Genomic DNA, 13,532 nt, shown 5'->3' on the forward strand with positions numbered 1-13,532 from the left:
TTGTGTTGGGTTGCTCAGTTCTTTCTGAGTCTGAAATACAAACATTTGGTTCCAGATGATGAATTGGGGTACAAAAGGCAGGCATCAGCCAAAGAAAGCATTGCAAACTGTCCATGTCAGCTCCAAAATTGGCTCAAGAGGCTTCAGAGCAGCTTCTTTCTCTCTCTGGAAACTGTGGTGAGGTGAATGGGCAGCTGGATATGGCACAAAATCTACGAGATCCTGGGAGGGTCCAGGAGAGTTGGGTGCCTCATAGTGGCCCTCATTTCCGGCTGAAGGAGCTTGGTTCCACAGATGATATTTAGAGAGGGAAGGGGAAATTGGCACATTGGTTCAGGGCTCAGCCTGGGACCAGAGTCAAGGCTTGGTGTGAGATCAGGCCAGGGCTCACAGTGATTGAGATCAGGACTTCTCCAGCGTGAGATGGGGCTCAGTTTATGGCCAGAATCAGAGCTCAAGTGACAAAGAGTAGGACTCAGTCAAGAGACACAATCAGTATTTGTTCTAGGCTAGGTTAAGGCCTAACCTAAGGCCAGCCTGGGGTGTGATCAGTAATCAGGGTCAGGGCTCAGCATGTACAGAACCAGAGCTGAGACTCAGGCAATGAACAGTTTGGATAAAAGATCAGTGTGTGACAAGGATTGTGGGTCAGTACACGTCAGGATCAGAGCTCCGTCTGTGATCAGAGTTCACTCATGACTCAGGTTCAAGGGTCTAGGACTGGGCCTTGTGTGTGACCAGGGGTGAGAGTGCAGGTTGAAGCTGAGACCAGAGCTTAGTCAGTCATCCCAGAATGGTTTCTCTGAGACAGCATGAATCCCCATGTCACATGTCTTCTTGGGAGCTCTTTTCCCCTCCTTACCTATGAACCCCAAGACCCCGAGCCCTGAGCTCTCCCCCTGGATGGGGAGAAGCCCCTCTCTCTTTTTTCTCCCTGTCCCTGGTCCCTTCTCCTTTCCACCCACACGGTGGGATCTAAGATCTGTCCCTCCTGTGGGCTGGGACACAGTCTGGGCACCAGTACCTCTCTTAGAAACCTCTCCAGTGAGTGAGAGGAGTGAACCCAGGCTCTCCCTTCAGCTGTACTCAGAGGTTCGGAGGCACTGGCTAAGCATCCCCTACCATCACCCACACACTAGGGGACAGACGGGGCCTCTCTGCTCTTGTATTTTTACTGGCTTCTCTACTGCAAAAATGCATGCATAGCACACACTCAGGGTCTCTCTCTGTCACACACACTCAGACGAAGGGCGTACACTGTCCGTAGATGACCTCTTCTGTACCCTTGTACAATCTTATGGTGGCTGTCTCTTCCAGCCCACGTCTACTCACACTCCTTATGGTTACCAAGGACAAAAGGTACACACGGAAGGCAGATCCTCCCAGAGCAGACTGGTAGCCACTCACACCTCGGGTCCCCCACACCAATTGGTTTCCTCCACACACAAATTCCACATGCAGACACACAGGCTCTCTCAACACCAAGAGGACTACACACAGATCTCTTCACAGGCTGCTATGCTGGGAGAGAGGAGAGAGGAGGAGAGAGACAGAAGCAATTACATACCATTTCTATCTCCAGATACACCACACACACACACACACACACACACACACACACACACACACACGATCCCTTTTGTCTACTTGCCCTATATAACACTCCACCACAGAGTAGAATTATCAACAAAACTTGAATTTAATGATAGTGTTGACCTGAGGAATCTTCAGACACAAGCCCGTGGCCAGAGGAGACCACCAGCAAAGAACTGGCCCAGGTGTTGGACCAAGAGTCTTCCAGAGAGAGCGGGCCTCCCTGGGAGAAGGGAGGCCAGGCCCTCTTCGGCTTCATCAAAGACTAGAAATCAGCTGGGGGAAAGAAACATGGTACAAAATACATTCAGAGCCCATGGGCTGAGTCATGGGTGGTCCAGATTCTTTAGACAGGGGAACCTGGAGAAGGGTAGCTCGGGTCCACTTCTCATGCCTTCTCTTTGCACGGCCAGGGCCTCAGGGGGTGGAATGTACTGGTCATTGGTTAGTCCTCTTAAAAAAATATACTCTTTTCACTCGCCTTCTCCATCGTCCCTTTGCTCTTTGGGGATGAGCGTTTACTTGGGAGGCACTCCAGACAGAAGAGCAAAGAGGCTGTGACCTATGGCTTTTGCATCTACAGGGTGGGGGTGGTGAAGCGTGGGCTGGGTGTGGAGCCACTGGGATCCACGATACGGGGACAGAACGGGGTCCTGGGTCAATGCTTTAGAACAGATGGTCAGTGACTCAGGTCTTCAGAAATCCTTTGGTTTGTTGTCTCAGCATCAAGAGAGCAGCGTTACAATGGAAACGATGAACTATTCTTCAGCCCCAGTCCTGGACGGGCCCTGAGGGGAAGCTGGTCCTGTCAGGCTCTGAAGAACGGAGGCTGGGGGTCTAGGAAGGTAGTGGGGGTCTCTTTTTGGGTTTGGTTCTACCTGTTTTGGATCATTCTTGCTCTCTCAGCTGAATAGCAAAGGACCCGCTGGTAGGGTCAGGAGGGCAGTGTGAGATCGATGTGTTGGAACCCACAATGGACAGATGTGTCCCTGGGGCTCTAACGCTTACCAAATTCTGGGCACGGCATGCTGTGGGGTTAGCGGATGCTGCCCAAGGAACCCTGGGAGTGAAATGAAAGACATCCAAGGTCACCTCCTAGACACGGGGGGGGAGAACAGCGTAGGATCAGAACCCTAGAGTGGAAAGGCCACCAGCTGTCTCTTCAGCTGCAGTGTGGCCAGGGAAACCAGGGGGTGGTGCCAGTCCACCTACTGTGAGCACAGCTGTCTGCCCACTCTACTCAGAGTGTCAGGCATCCAAGGCCCAGAGGACACATCAGTAATCTTTCTTCCCAACAGAGGGTGGCCTGAGATGGAGACAGTGCCAGGGTCTCCTGAGCAGAGAAGGAACGGGGTGGCACACCACAGTCCCCAGGGGTACCCCAGAGCTGTCACATGGGTCCTCAACATCTGCTCCTGGGAGTGGGCAGGGCCCAGCATGCCTCGTGACAATAAAGAGCCTTCCCTCCCACCAGGGGAACGCAGAGTGGTGGACAGGGACATAAGGGCAGGTGGGTGTGGGAGAGGACAGGGTCCATGTGGCCAGAACTCCCCAAACCAGGTGGCCGGTATTTCCTGGGGGAAGCAGTGGAGAGCAGGGTGGGCGCGCCTGGACGATCTCTTCCCTCGAGCCTCCTCTGTCATGCAGGAAACTCGCCGAAGGCCACAGCAGCCAGGGGGATGGACGGTCCCCAAACCAAAGACAGCACAGGTCAGTGAGGGTCACCAGGGCGTGCTCAGGCCTCCGCCCCTCCCCCGGCCGAGGCATCATCTCGGGTAGTAGTCGTCGGGCACGCCCGTGAGATTGCGCCCTTTGAGGGCCGCGTCCACCAGCTTGATGTAGGCCGAGATGCTCTTCTGCATGTCAGCGGTGTAGGGGTCGTACTCCAGCTTGCGGAGCCCCGAGCGCTTGAAGTTCCCGTCCTTCTGGCTCTCCACGCACAGCAGCCGGTCCTCCCTGACGGCCACGCCCAGCAGGCTGACCATGCGGCCCAGCTGCGCGAAGAGGTCCCGCTTCAGGTCCTCGAAGTGCACCACCAACACCTTCCGGCCGAACTTGAGCCAGTCCAGCGTGTGCGTGGCCCACCAGGGGGCGTAGTTGCGCACGAACTCGGGCCACTCTGCGGGGAGGAGGGAGGGTCAGCCTGGGACAGCGTGGCCGGCCTGTGCACACACCCACCGCCCCTGCACCCCCAGCCTGCCACGTCTCTGGGATAGTCTCTCTCCCTTCCTGTGTTCTGCAAGCCAGGCCCTCTATGTAAATGTATGCTACTGCAGTATGAACATGTAATATACACAGAGGATATTTAAACTAATTTTAAAATAATTTATAAATATATCTTGTGAGTGTTCAACATATTACAATCATATATAAAATATGTAGCTGATACACATGTCATATGTGATACTCTGTAATACATAAATTACATATATTTTATGTAGTATTATATATTGTATAAAATATAAATATATAATGTATATTATATGTACATTATAATTAAACAATGTGTGTTAATATATTGATTGTATATTACATGTATATAACTGTATTACATTATAATTACATGCTAAGAACTATTAATACATCCACTTCATCTTTGCAGTTGTGGGAGGGAGGTGTCATCATTGCCCTCCTTTACCAGGAGGGGAAACTGAGGGACAGAGGCTCAGGCAGCTCCCAGCCTCATGCAGCTAAGAGCAAGCGGAGCCAGGAACTGAACCCAGGTAATCCAACTCCAGGATGTGGGCTTTTAGCGGCCAAGGCATCCTGTGCTAGCATCTACTCCCGGGGGTCACAGGGCCGTTATTCTGAGTGTGTCACATGGCAGCTGACGCCGTCAGCGTGGTGCCTTGCTCGCAGCAGCTGCTCAGTAGATGCTGGCCCTCGCTGCTGCCCTGCTAACCTGTTTTCGGGTGATGGCGGCTGCGGGGCTCAGGCAGGTGCCTCCTCTTGGAGGAAGGCGCCCCCTTCTTTCCTCACAAAGCTGCACAGCGCTGATTACACCGTGTGGGACTCTCTACCCATGGCGCCTGTCTTTCTGCCATCTGCTATCTAGCCATAGTGAAACGAGGTGGGTGTCACCTTGGGCAGGGGTGCTTGGGACAGTCTGACTTGAAACCCAGGTTCATGGAATCTGGGAAGTTCCTTGGGGAGACCTGGAGGGAGCCATAAGGAGGAGAAAGCCAGGCGGGGAGCTGCTGTGGGCAGCAGAAGGGAGGCGTAGAGGACGCTGGGAGCACAGCAAAGGGATCACAGCCTCAGTGCTGAGCGCCAGCTGGAGGACGGCAGAGCGGGTCCTCGAAACTCTGAACTGGGACCAGAGGACAACAGGGGGCATTCATTTTTTACACAAACATTGGTGAAGCCCCAACCTAGGTGGGGGAGCAGTTCTTAAAAAGAAGGCCCTGAGCTTCCCTGAAGGGGAAGAGCTACCCTTCACTCATCATTAGGGAGGAAACTGAGGCTCAGAGGGGGTGCAGTGACCTGCTCAAGGTCTCGGGGCTGGAAGCACAACCAGATCTGCCCATTCCAGGTCCTGCTCATCCTCAGGCACCAGCAGCCTCTCTCCCACTGCCTCCCTCAGCAGGGGTCCCAGGAACGGCTGTTGAGCTAAATTAAAATTCCCGACCGCCACATTGCATCGTGATGGAGGGCCTCTTTCCTTTGTAGAACACATCAGAATCTGTGTGAGCCTCGGGCTCCCCTGGTCTCCCCTCCTGGAACCCCATGGCTGCTTGGGAAATATTTATGCAGTGACAAGGAAATTCTTTTTATTCTTAAAATAGATTATTTACAATGCCTCTGACTAATTGAGCTCGTACTGTTATAATGGGTTAAGACCAGATGTATCTGGGTGATTAGGAAAAATCTAGTATGCGTATGGTCTGTTTGACTCTTTTCAGAATTTTGCAATGACAGAGTCGCCTCGAAGCATCCCAGGAGACTCAGGACAGCTGCTAATGCTCGTGGGAGGAGCCCAGGTGATGGGGACAGCACCTGTCACCCAGCGCCATGATGACTCAGACTTCTAGGCCTGGCCCCTCTGGCCATCTCTAGTAGTACCTTAGGATAGTTGGGGGTGTCCCTAAGGAAGAGGAGGGGCTGGGCTACATGATGCCTGGGTCCCCTAGGTAGCTCATGTGAATGGCCTTGACTGCACTGGGAAGATAGCAGTGTCCTTGCTAACTGCACACTTCTGTGGGACCCCAGACTCCTCAGTCGGAGAGGCCGACTGGGAATGGATGTTGCCCGAGCGTGCACTGGGTGTCAGGGGCTACGGTAAGCTCTTTATGCGTGACCTCCTTCTGAATTCTCAAGAAGCATAGAGATCCAGACACGGTGTTTCTTGCCTGTGATCTCAGCGCTCTGGCAGACTGAGGCAGGAGAATCACAAGTTTGAGTCTAGAGTGTAGTCAGAGGCACCTTCTCTCAAAATAAAATAAAATTAGTAAGATAACTTTTTAGGGGTTCAGGGTGGTTCAACCCCCAATAGTGTAAAAATGAGAGAGGGAGAGGGAGAGAAAGAGTCAGAGAAAGAGAGAGAGAGGAGGAGGGGGGAGGGAGGGAGGAGGAAGAGGAAGAGACCAAACCTGAGGCATAAGAATTACTAGCACCACCTTGGACACAGGAAAAAGGCTGAGAGACAAGAAGCAAATATCCCAAGGTCAAAGGGGACGTCCGAGGCGGGAGTGAAACCCACATCAACCCCGTGCTGAACCTGCAAGCCACCATGCCAATGAGCCCTGTAAGCACCGGCGGTCCAGTGGGCCCCTTTTTGCTCTGGGTCCTGCGCAGCTTGCCTCCTCATCTACCTGCCTCACGCTTCATCTGCAGACTGTCGCCTGAGACTCGAGGTCTGTGTGTAGATGACTTGGCAGGAGAACTGCCCAGCTTCGAGACACAGGCCCTCTCCACATGAGCTGTGAGGCTTTAGAGATCTTATTTGATTGCTTTGAGCCTCAGTTTACCCATCTGCAAACAGGCGATCCTGATAAGACCTCCCTCCTCACACGTGCTGAGTGGATAGAGTGGAAAATTCCCAGAAATCTCAGTATGGTGATGCCAGGGATTTAGGAGAAGCCAGATCAATGTTGGCCACTGTTGTGACTGTATGTGTCCATGCTGCCCCTGTGCACCCCGCATCTCTTGAGACATCTCATAGGCTCTATCCCAAAGCAGAGTAGATACCCACGCTGTTCTGACTGCAGTATTTGCCCACGCCACCCTGTTCTATGGCAGAGGATATTTCATTTAAACATTTCAAAATTTAAAACCAAGCCCTTGATTAGCTCAGGATTCCTGGTAATTGATCACGGCCTGTAAATCTGGTAATAAAGACACACTGCGTCATGGAACACAGGTAATGAGCCCAGCTACTGCCTGAACTGCCAAACAGGTGCACAAGCCGGCCAATCTCTGCTCCGTCTTCCTGTGGACTGAGGGAACCAAGGACTGATTAATGGCTTCACTGTACTTAGCTCCCCATGGAATCATTAAACACTGTATCTGTTTCATTAAACGGATCCAGGACAATTCACCTTGTGTAATCATATCACATAAAATTTTGCTTTGGACTCACTCCAGGGAGATTATAAAATTAATGTCATGGAACCAAAGGTGTGGCGAGGGGAGTACGGGAGCTGAAATTGGGAAGGGGACAAGGGCAAGGCCGGGGCCACCTGCTCAATAGCTGAGTGACCTCGACTGTCCTGGGGCGACCCTCCCACTCCCACCAAGGGCATCCCAAAGCAGCAACTGTAAAACTTTCAGGTGCACTCAAAGCCTTCTAGGAAATCGGGTTAAAAGGCAGATTTTGCTCCAGTGAGCTTGGGCTGGGGTTTGCTTGATGTCTGTGCAGCTGGTCCACTGGCCACACTTTGAGGAACCAGGCTTTTAAGTAGAGGTCCCTCAGCGGAGTGCTCATCAGAAGTCCTGGGGGGCTGTTGCAAGGAGCAGGGGGCCCTGGTGCCAGCGTTCCCGATTCTGTAGGTCTCAAGTGCAAGTGGAGAATTTGCATTTCTAACCAGCTCACCAGCAATGCTGCAGCCAGGGGATGGGGAGCCAAAAGCTAGGGTCTCAAACTCAAATGCTGCAGTGTCCAGATGGTGGAATGAGAGAAATGGCCAGAGTGGACACTGGAGACTCTGCTCTTTGTAGAGTCTGGGTCTGGCCTGGGAGGGGGTGCTGGCAGAAGGCCTGTTCCCCCAACTCCAGACCAGCGTGGGACTGCAGTCCTCACAGGAGCTGAGTGTGGCACAGCGTCCTTTCTGTGCCCCCTGCAGCCCCTTGGTCCAGTCTGTGCCAAATCTTTCCTCTTCCTACTTTATACTTTCTAGCTGTCTTGAATAAGACAAAACAGAAGAGATGACTTCTGGGAATTGGGGACTGGTCTGAAGCCAAAGCAGGGACCCCTGCAGGAGTGGGGAGCCTCTGAGCAGATGAGGCATCTTGCAGCAACCCAGGGCAAGAGCGAAGTCTGGTGGTCAGTGCTTGAGTTTGGATCGCAGCTCAGCCTATGCCTGGGGCTTTCTTTAGTCAAGGACTTGTCCCAATCTGGGCTGTACAGTGAGATGCTACTGATGCCATGACAACCCTTCTCACTTCCCCGTGTGATTGGGGAGTTTAGGTAGCAAATGCTCAGCGCCCATGAACTTCCTGAGTTAATCCTCTCCATCCTCCCTCAGGCATCAGGAGGCCTGGGAGGTGGAAGGGCTGGTCCTCGGGCTAGTTTTGCCCCTGGTACTCAAGTGACCTTGGCAGATTCTAATTCTCATTAAGCCTCAGTTTCCTCACCAACACACAGGGACGCTGGGGATTTCAGCCCTGCCTGCACACTGGAAGGAGCTGAGTTTTAAAAACCATGGTGTCTGGGCTCCACCCTGGCAATGGGTTGGGTGCAACCTAGGCACTGGGATTTTCCCAGGCTCCTTCCAGGGAGTCTAATGTGCAGCCTGGGCTGAGGATGAGGGGTTCAATGATCCTCAGGTCCCTCCCACTCCCAGTCAGCAGCGTCTGTACTTCTGTGACACCCTGCTGGCCAGGGCAAGGGTTTGCTTAAAAAAAAATCAATGTGGAGGGTACAGGTGATGGCAGCCTGCCATGCTCTGTCTCCATGGAGGGGCTGGCATTTGGGAGCAGCCTGGTGTCTGGAGGCTGGATGAACTGGGGGCAGCTCACATCCACAGAGTACCTGCTGAGTTTTTGGGACTCTAGACCAGCTGACCCAGAGCCACTAACAGCTCACTGAGGTGAGCTCCTTGACTTAAGACTGGCCATGTCCAAACTAACACTTTGTAAGCTGAAAATACTGTACATCTAAAACACATCGAATATACCTGATCCACTGAACATCCCAGTGTAAGCCCAGCCCACCTAAAACATGCTCCAAACACTTGCATTAGACTACAACTGGCAATGTCATGTAACAAAAAGCCTGTTTTTAATAAAGTGTTGAGTATCCCATACAATTTATTTACTGTATTGAAAGAGAAAAGAATTGGTTGCATGGTTGTACTTTTGCATATCATAAAGTCTTCCCATCACAAGTGGGTCTATCATAAGCTGAGGACCATCTGCAGTCCATCAGCAAAGTACAGTGCTTAACAGTGTGAACTCAGGAGCAAATCCTGAGTTCAAATCCCTGCTCCACCACTTCATGGAAAAGTTCCTCTCCATCAGCCTTACTGAGCTAGAACTGCAATAATAAGCAAAAAGCTGCACATAATTAATATGTACAATTTGGAGATGGGGTATGGGGATACAATTGTGTTAGTGTTCCCATAGGTCATAAACACATCCATCATCTTCCAAAATCTACTGGTGTCTTTGTGTGTGTATGTGTGTGTGTGAACATATATGGATGTGCTTGTGTGTTAAGAACACTTTACAGGGACTGGGGATTTGGCTCAGTGGCATAAGCACCTGCCTGGCAAGTGTGAGGTCATGAGTTCAATCCCCAGTACCAAAAAAAGAGAACACTTTACATGAGATCTGCCCTCCTGACAAATTTTAAGCAGATAATACCTTCCCATTGGCCACAGGAAGTCAGAATCTAGTCATCTATGTAACTGCAAACCTCCACCCCAAAAAGCTCCTTGACCTCTCTGAACTTGGGTTGTCCCAGGGATGAAATAGCGGGAATTATTGTGGGGGTTTTAGAAGTTAACCTCTAGCTGGGTGTACCCTGCATTCCCAGCATGCTGGGAGACTGAGTCAGGAACATCTTAAGTTTGAACCCAGCCTGGGCAACTCAATGACTTAACAGGAACCTGTCTCAAACTTTAAAAACGGGCTGAGGATGTAGCTCAGTGCAAAAGCCCTGGGTTCAAGCCTTAGTACCACACACAAAAAGTTAAGCATTTCTAAAATACTCAGTCAAGTTGACAGATATGGGATTTTAAAAGATGCTCAAGATGGTGGAATTTGGGTCTTAAATCTCTAAGCTCTGACCGCTACCCTAGGCCACCTCTCTGTGCTAAACATTTGTCACACAGGCTCCTCTATTGCCTAATAATGTCAGAGCTGAATCTCAGACCCAGATCTTCTTGGAGGCCAATACTACCATTTCCAACAGCTCTGGGACCTGCCTCGCAGCGCAACTGGAAGGTTCGCTGAAAGGACGCTCTGCACCTGAGCTCTCAGGACCTCCCTGTCCCACAGTCGCTGATGTTGCACTGAATTCGAGTCTCCTGCCTTGGCCAATGCCTCGCCAGTCTCATGAGGATCTCCATCACCACAGTGACAGTCACACCCATCAAAGGTTTGTAAAAGGAATAACTTCCCACATCCGCACTATCTTATCTGGGCTCAGATGTCCAGAGTGTAAGGAGCTGCTCCGGGAAGTGGCAGGGTGGGCTGGAGCCCAGGTCGTCTGCTTCAGAGCCCGCAGACATAACCACCTTTGCTTGTAACAGCCGGGCTCAGAGGCTGTCGCTTGTGGGCGAGGTGGGCAGTGGGACTTAACTCTCCGTAGTGTGAGCTGGACCCACAGCAGACAATTGGATTTGCAGGATGACTTTAAGCCCGCCCCTTCCCTGGCCACGCCCCATTCCCCGCCCCTCAAGCCCCTCCCCTTCCCTCAGGCCTTACCTTTGCCCTTCCAGTGCGCATGCGCCGCAAAACCTATGTGTCCACCGTACTTGCGGTTGAACTCAGCCATGAGCGCCTTGTAGGGGTTGCGGATGAGCAGGATGGCGGCGTCGAAGGCCTCGATCTCCTTCTGTCCGCTCTCGTGGGTCTTGATGCAGATGGTCCGCCCGCTGCGCCAGTGATCCCGCTCACCTTTGAACCCTTGGGGATCCAGCCCAGAGGTTAGAGGTTAGGAACAGGCAGGCCAGCTGGGGTGAGGAAGCCCACCCTGATCCCTGGATTTACCGAGTAACCACTATGCTGTGTGCTGGCTTCTGCAGTAGGAGTCTGGGGATGAAAGTGATTTGCAAAAAAGAAGCTGGGTGTGATGGTGCACACCTGTAATCCCTTATAACCCCACCACTATGTGAGGCTGAGACAGGAGCACCTCAAATTCAAGACAAGCATGGGCAATTTAGCAATTTAACAAGACTCTCTCTCAAAATAAAAAGAAATTAAAATGGCTGGAGATGTAGTTCAGTGCAAAGGCCCTGGGTTCAACCTCCAGTACTGCAAAATAAATAAATCCATCCATAAGGCTTACAGGCTTTGAGAGCCAGATTAGTCAATCAGTGATGCAAATGAGAGTCACAGTCATGCTCAGTGCAATAAAAGTTAATATCTGGGTGCTAGGAAACGGGCCTGACAGTTCCACTTCGGGTACAGCTGCTTCACGTCCACTCCATGAGAGCCACAGGACACCTGTTCTGACCCACAGGAAGAAGGTGGAAGTGGGTTTCTGCGGAAGTCTTAAGACTTCCCTGTGGTGTGAACATATCTCAGGTGCCCCTGATTCCTCTGTCTCCATGGGAAGGGCATCCCTGGGGTGGCAGAGGGCATTGATTGTAATTAGTGAGAGACAGAACACACACGATCTCAGCCTGCAGCCTGAAGCTGGCAAGTCAGGCCAAAGTCAGGTGATGTCCAGGAAGGTGTGGGGTGGGGAAGAGGTGCTTAAACTGAGAACGGAAGGGTGAGGACAATTTCCCTGCACAGGAATCGGTCAGCGGGTGGGGACAAAGGTGCAAAGTCCTGTGGCCGGTGGGAAGAAATGTATCACAAGGGAGAGGGAGCACAGACAGCAGGGGAGGGGCATGGATGGGACTGGAGAGGGTTTGGGGTGCTGAGGGAGGGTCCCGCAGCCCTTAAGAGGGTGTAAGCCAGAGGAAAAAGGCGTCTGACCTGCTTTTCATTTCAGAAGCTGAGGCCCTGGCGGGGGTTCCTGCAGCTGGGGAAGGAGGAAGCACTTTCACAGTGATGATGCCATGTGGGACTCTGGCCTGAGCCCCTGCACGTACTGGAGGATTCAGTCTTCTCAGTGGCTCTACGTGGGATGTTACAGATGGGGAAACTGAGGCAGGGGGGTTGAATAACTCACCCCAGTTACAAAGCTAGGGGGAGGCAGAGCCAGTATACAGACTCAGGCCAGCCAGGGTTCTGAGTCTACACCCCCAATCTCACGAGGACAGAGCATTTGGAAGGAATCTTGAGGGCCAAGGAGAAATGTTACCTAGCAGGTCTCCAGGAGAGTGGCTGTGTTTCCAACTCAGTGAGCGACTCTGACGTTGGGTCACCTCTCTGGGCCTCAGTTTCCCCACCTGTAACCCCCACCTCATGTGGTCATCATGAGAAGTTGTGGCAGCTAGCACAGCCAAAGCAAAGGTGAAGTCGTGGACAGAGAAGCCGCCCTCCCTCACCAGTCCCCTCCCCGCTCACTCAGGAAAGCTTTTAATGATTTGTGTTCGGCTTCGAAGGTGGATGAGGTAAGAGCTGGTGTGGTACCTAGTTCTCTTCTTGGAGTCAGGGGCCCAGGGGTGTGTGGCCACCCTCACAGGGCCACTGGGCAGAAAAGCCAGGGTGGAATGCGCTTCACGTTGGGCTCCATTTTTGGACTGGCCATGCCAAGCTACAGGGATCAGCCTAGCCTGCCCGTTAGCTCTGGCCTATCTCCGTGATAAAATATTCTCCCCAGCCTTGGAGGACAGGGGATGCACAGGATTGTGGGGAAAATTGTCTCCAGAGGACAGCGAGGAGTAGGGCATGGGGCTTGAGAGAGTGTGGGCCTAAATGTGGAGCCCTTGGTGCAATTTCATGTCATGCATTCCACCTAGGCACAATGAACAACACCGACATTCCCTCTGTGACTTAGTTTACCTTCACTGAAATCCATTTCATTATGACCATTCATGGAAAAACACAGGCAGGAAAGTACAGACGAACACACCCAGGCTCTCAGGAAAAATAAATCATCAGAATCATGGCCTAATGGTCAAACAGCTTTAAATCAGTTCTGTGCACTGTGACACCAAAGTCACATTTCCCTTTGTCCATGATGGGGTCAACCTAGCACAATATTTATGGAGATGAAAACAAATGTAAACAAGGAAAACCATGACATCTCGAGACATCTGCTCCAGATTCCAGGGTGTGGCTGCCTGAGGAGCTACTGTGTAAGGAGCCCTGGAAATGTGGGGATGGCTCCCAAGGAAAGGGGGGTTCCAGTGTGGGAGGGGTTGTGGAGAAGCCACATGGGAGGGGCTTTCCTGAGAAAACAACAGGTGATCACTCAGCTGTCTTTGAAGGACAGCAGGGAGAATCAGAGCTGTGCGACTGAGGCCAGAGCAGAGCCTCTGAATGGCACCCCCGGGACTCCTTCCTCAGTCCCTCTGTGCCACAGAGCCTAGCACCTCCATTATGTAAATGAGGCACAGTTACAAATCCCATTATCTTTAAGAGTTAGCAAGATTTCAGCCAATCTGGGGGCCTCCCTGTCTGGATGTGAACTGGTCCCAGAAGCTCATGTCGGAGGCGTG

General features: G+C 52.0%; 1 protein-coding gene across 5 annotated transcripts in view; it reads right to left on the minus strand.

Moving 5' to 3' along the window:
- Positions 1–1,680: 1,680 nt before the first annotated feature.
- Wscd2 (WSC domain containing 2) overlaps positions 1,681–13,532 on the minus strand; it is a 107,365-nt gene continuing 95,513 nt past the window's right edge. For all 5 annotated transcript variants that reach the window (XM_063225810.1, XM_003477876.4, XM_013141815.3 and 2 more), the window contains 2 exons: positions 10,681–10,881; positions 1,681–3,712 (listed from right to left, as the gene is read on the minus strand). In XM_063225810.1, coding sequence (XP_063081880.1) covers positions 3,360–3,712; positions 10,681–10,881 — 554 coding nt within the window. In that variant the 3' untranslated portion in view covers positions 1,681–3,359. The remainder of the gene's footprint in view (positions 3,713–10,680; positions 10,882–13,532) is intronic.

The sequence above is a fragment of the Cavia porcellus genome, unplaced genomic scaffold, assembly GCF_034190915.1.
Source record: "Cavia porcellus strain 051 isolate PalLab524CR breed Dunkin Hartley unplaced genomic scaffold, mCavPor4.1 scaffold_16, whole genome shotgun sequence".
Classification (NCBI taxonomy): Eukaryota; Metazoa; Chordata; class Mammalia; order Rodentia; family Caviidae; genus Cavia; species Cavia porcellus.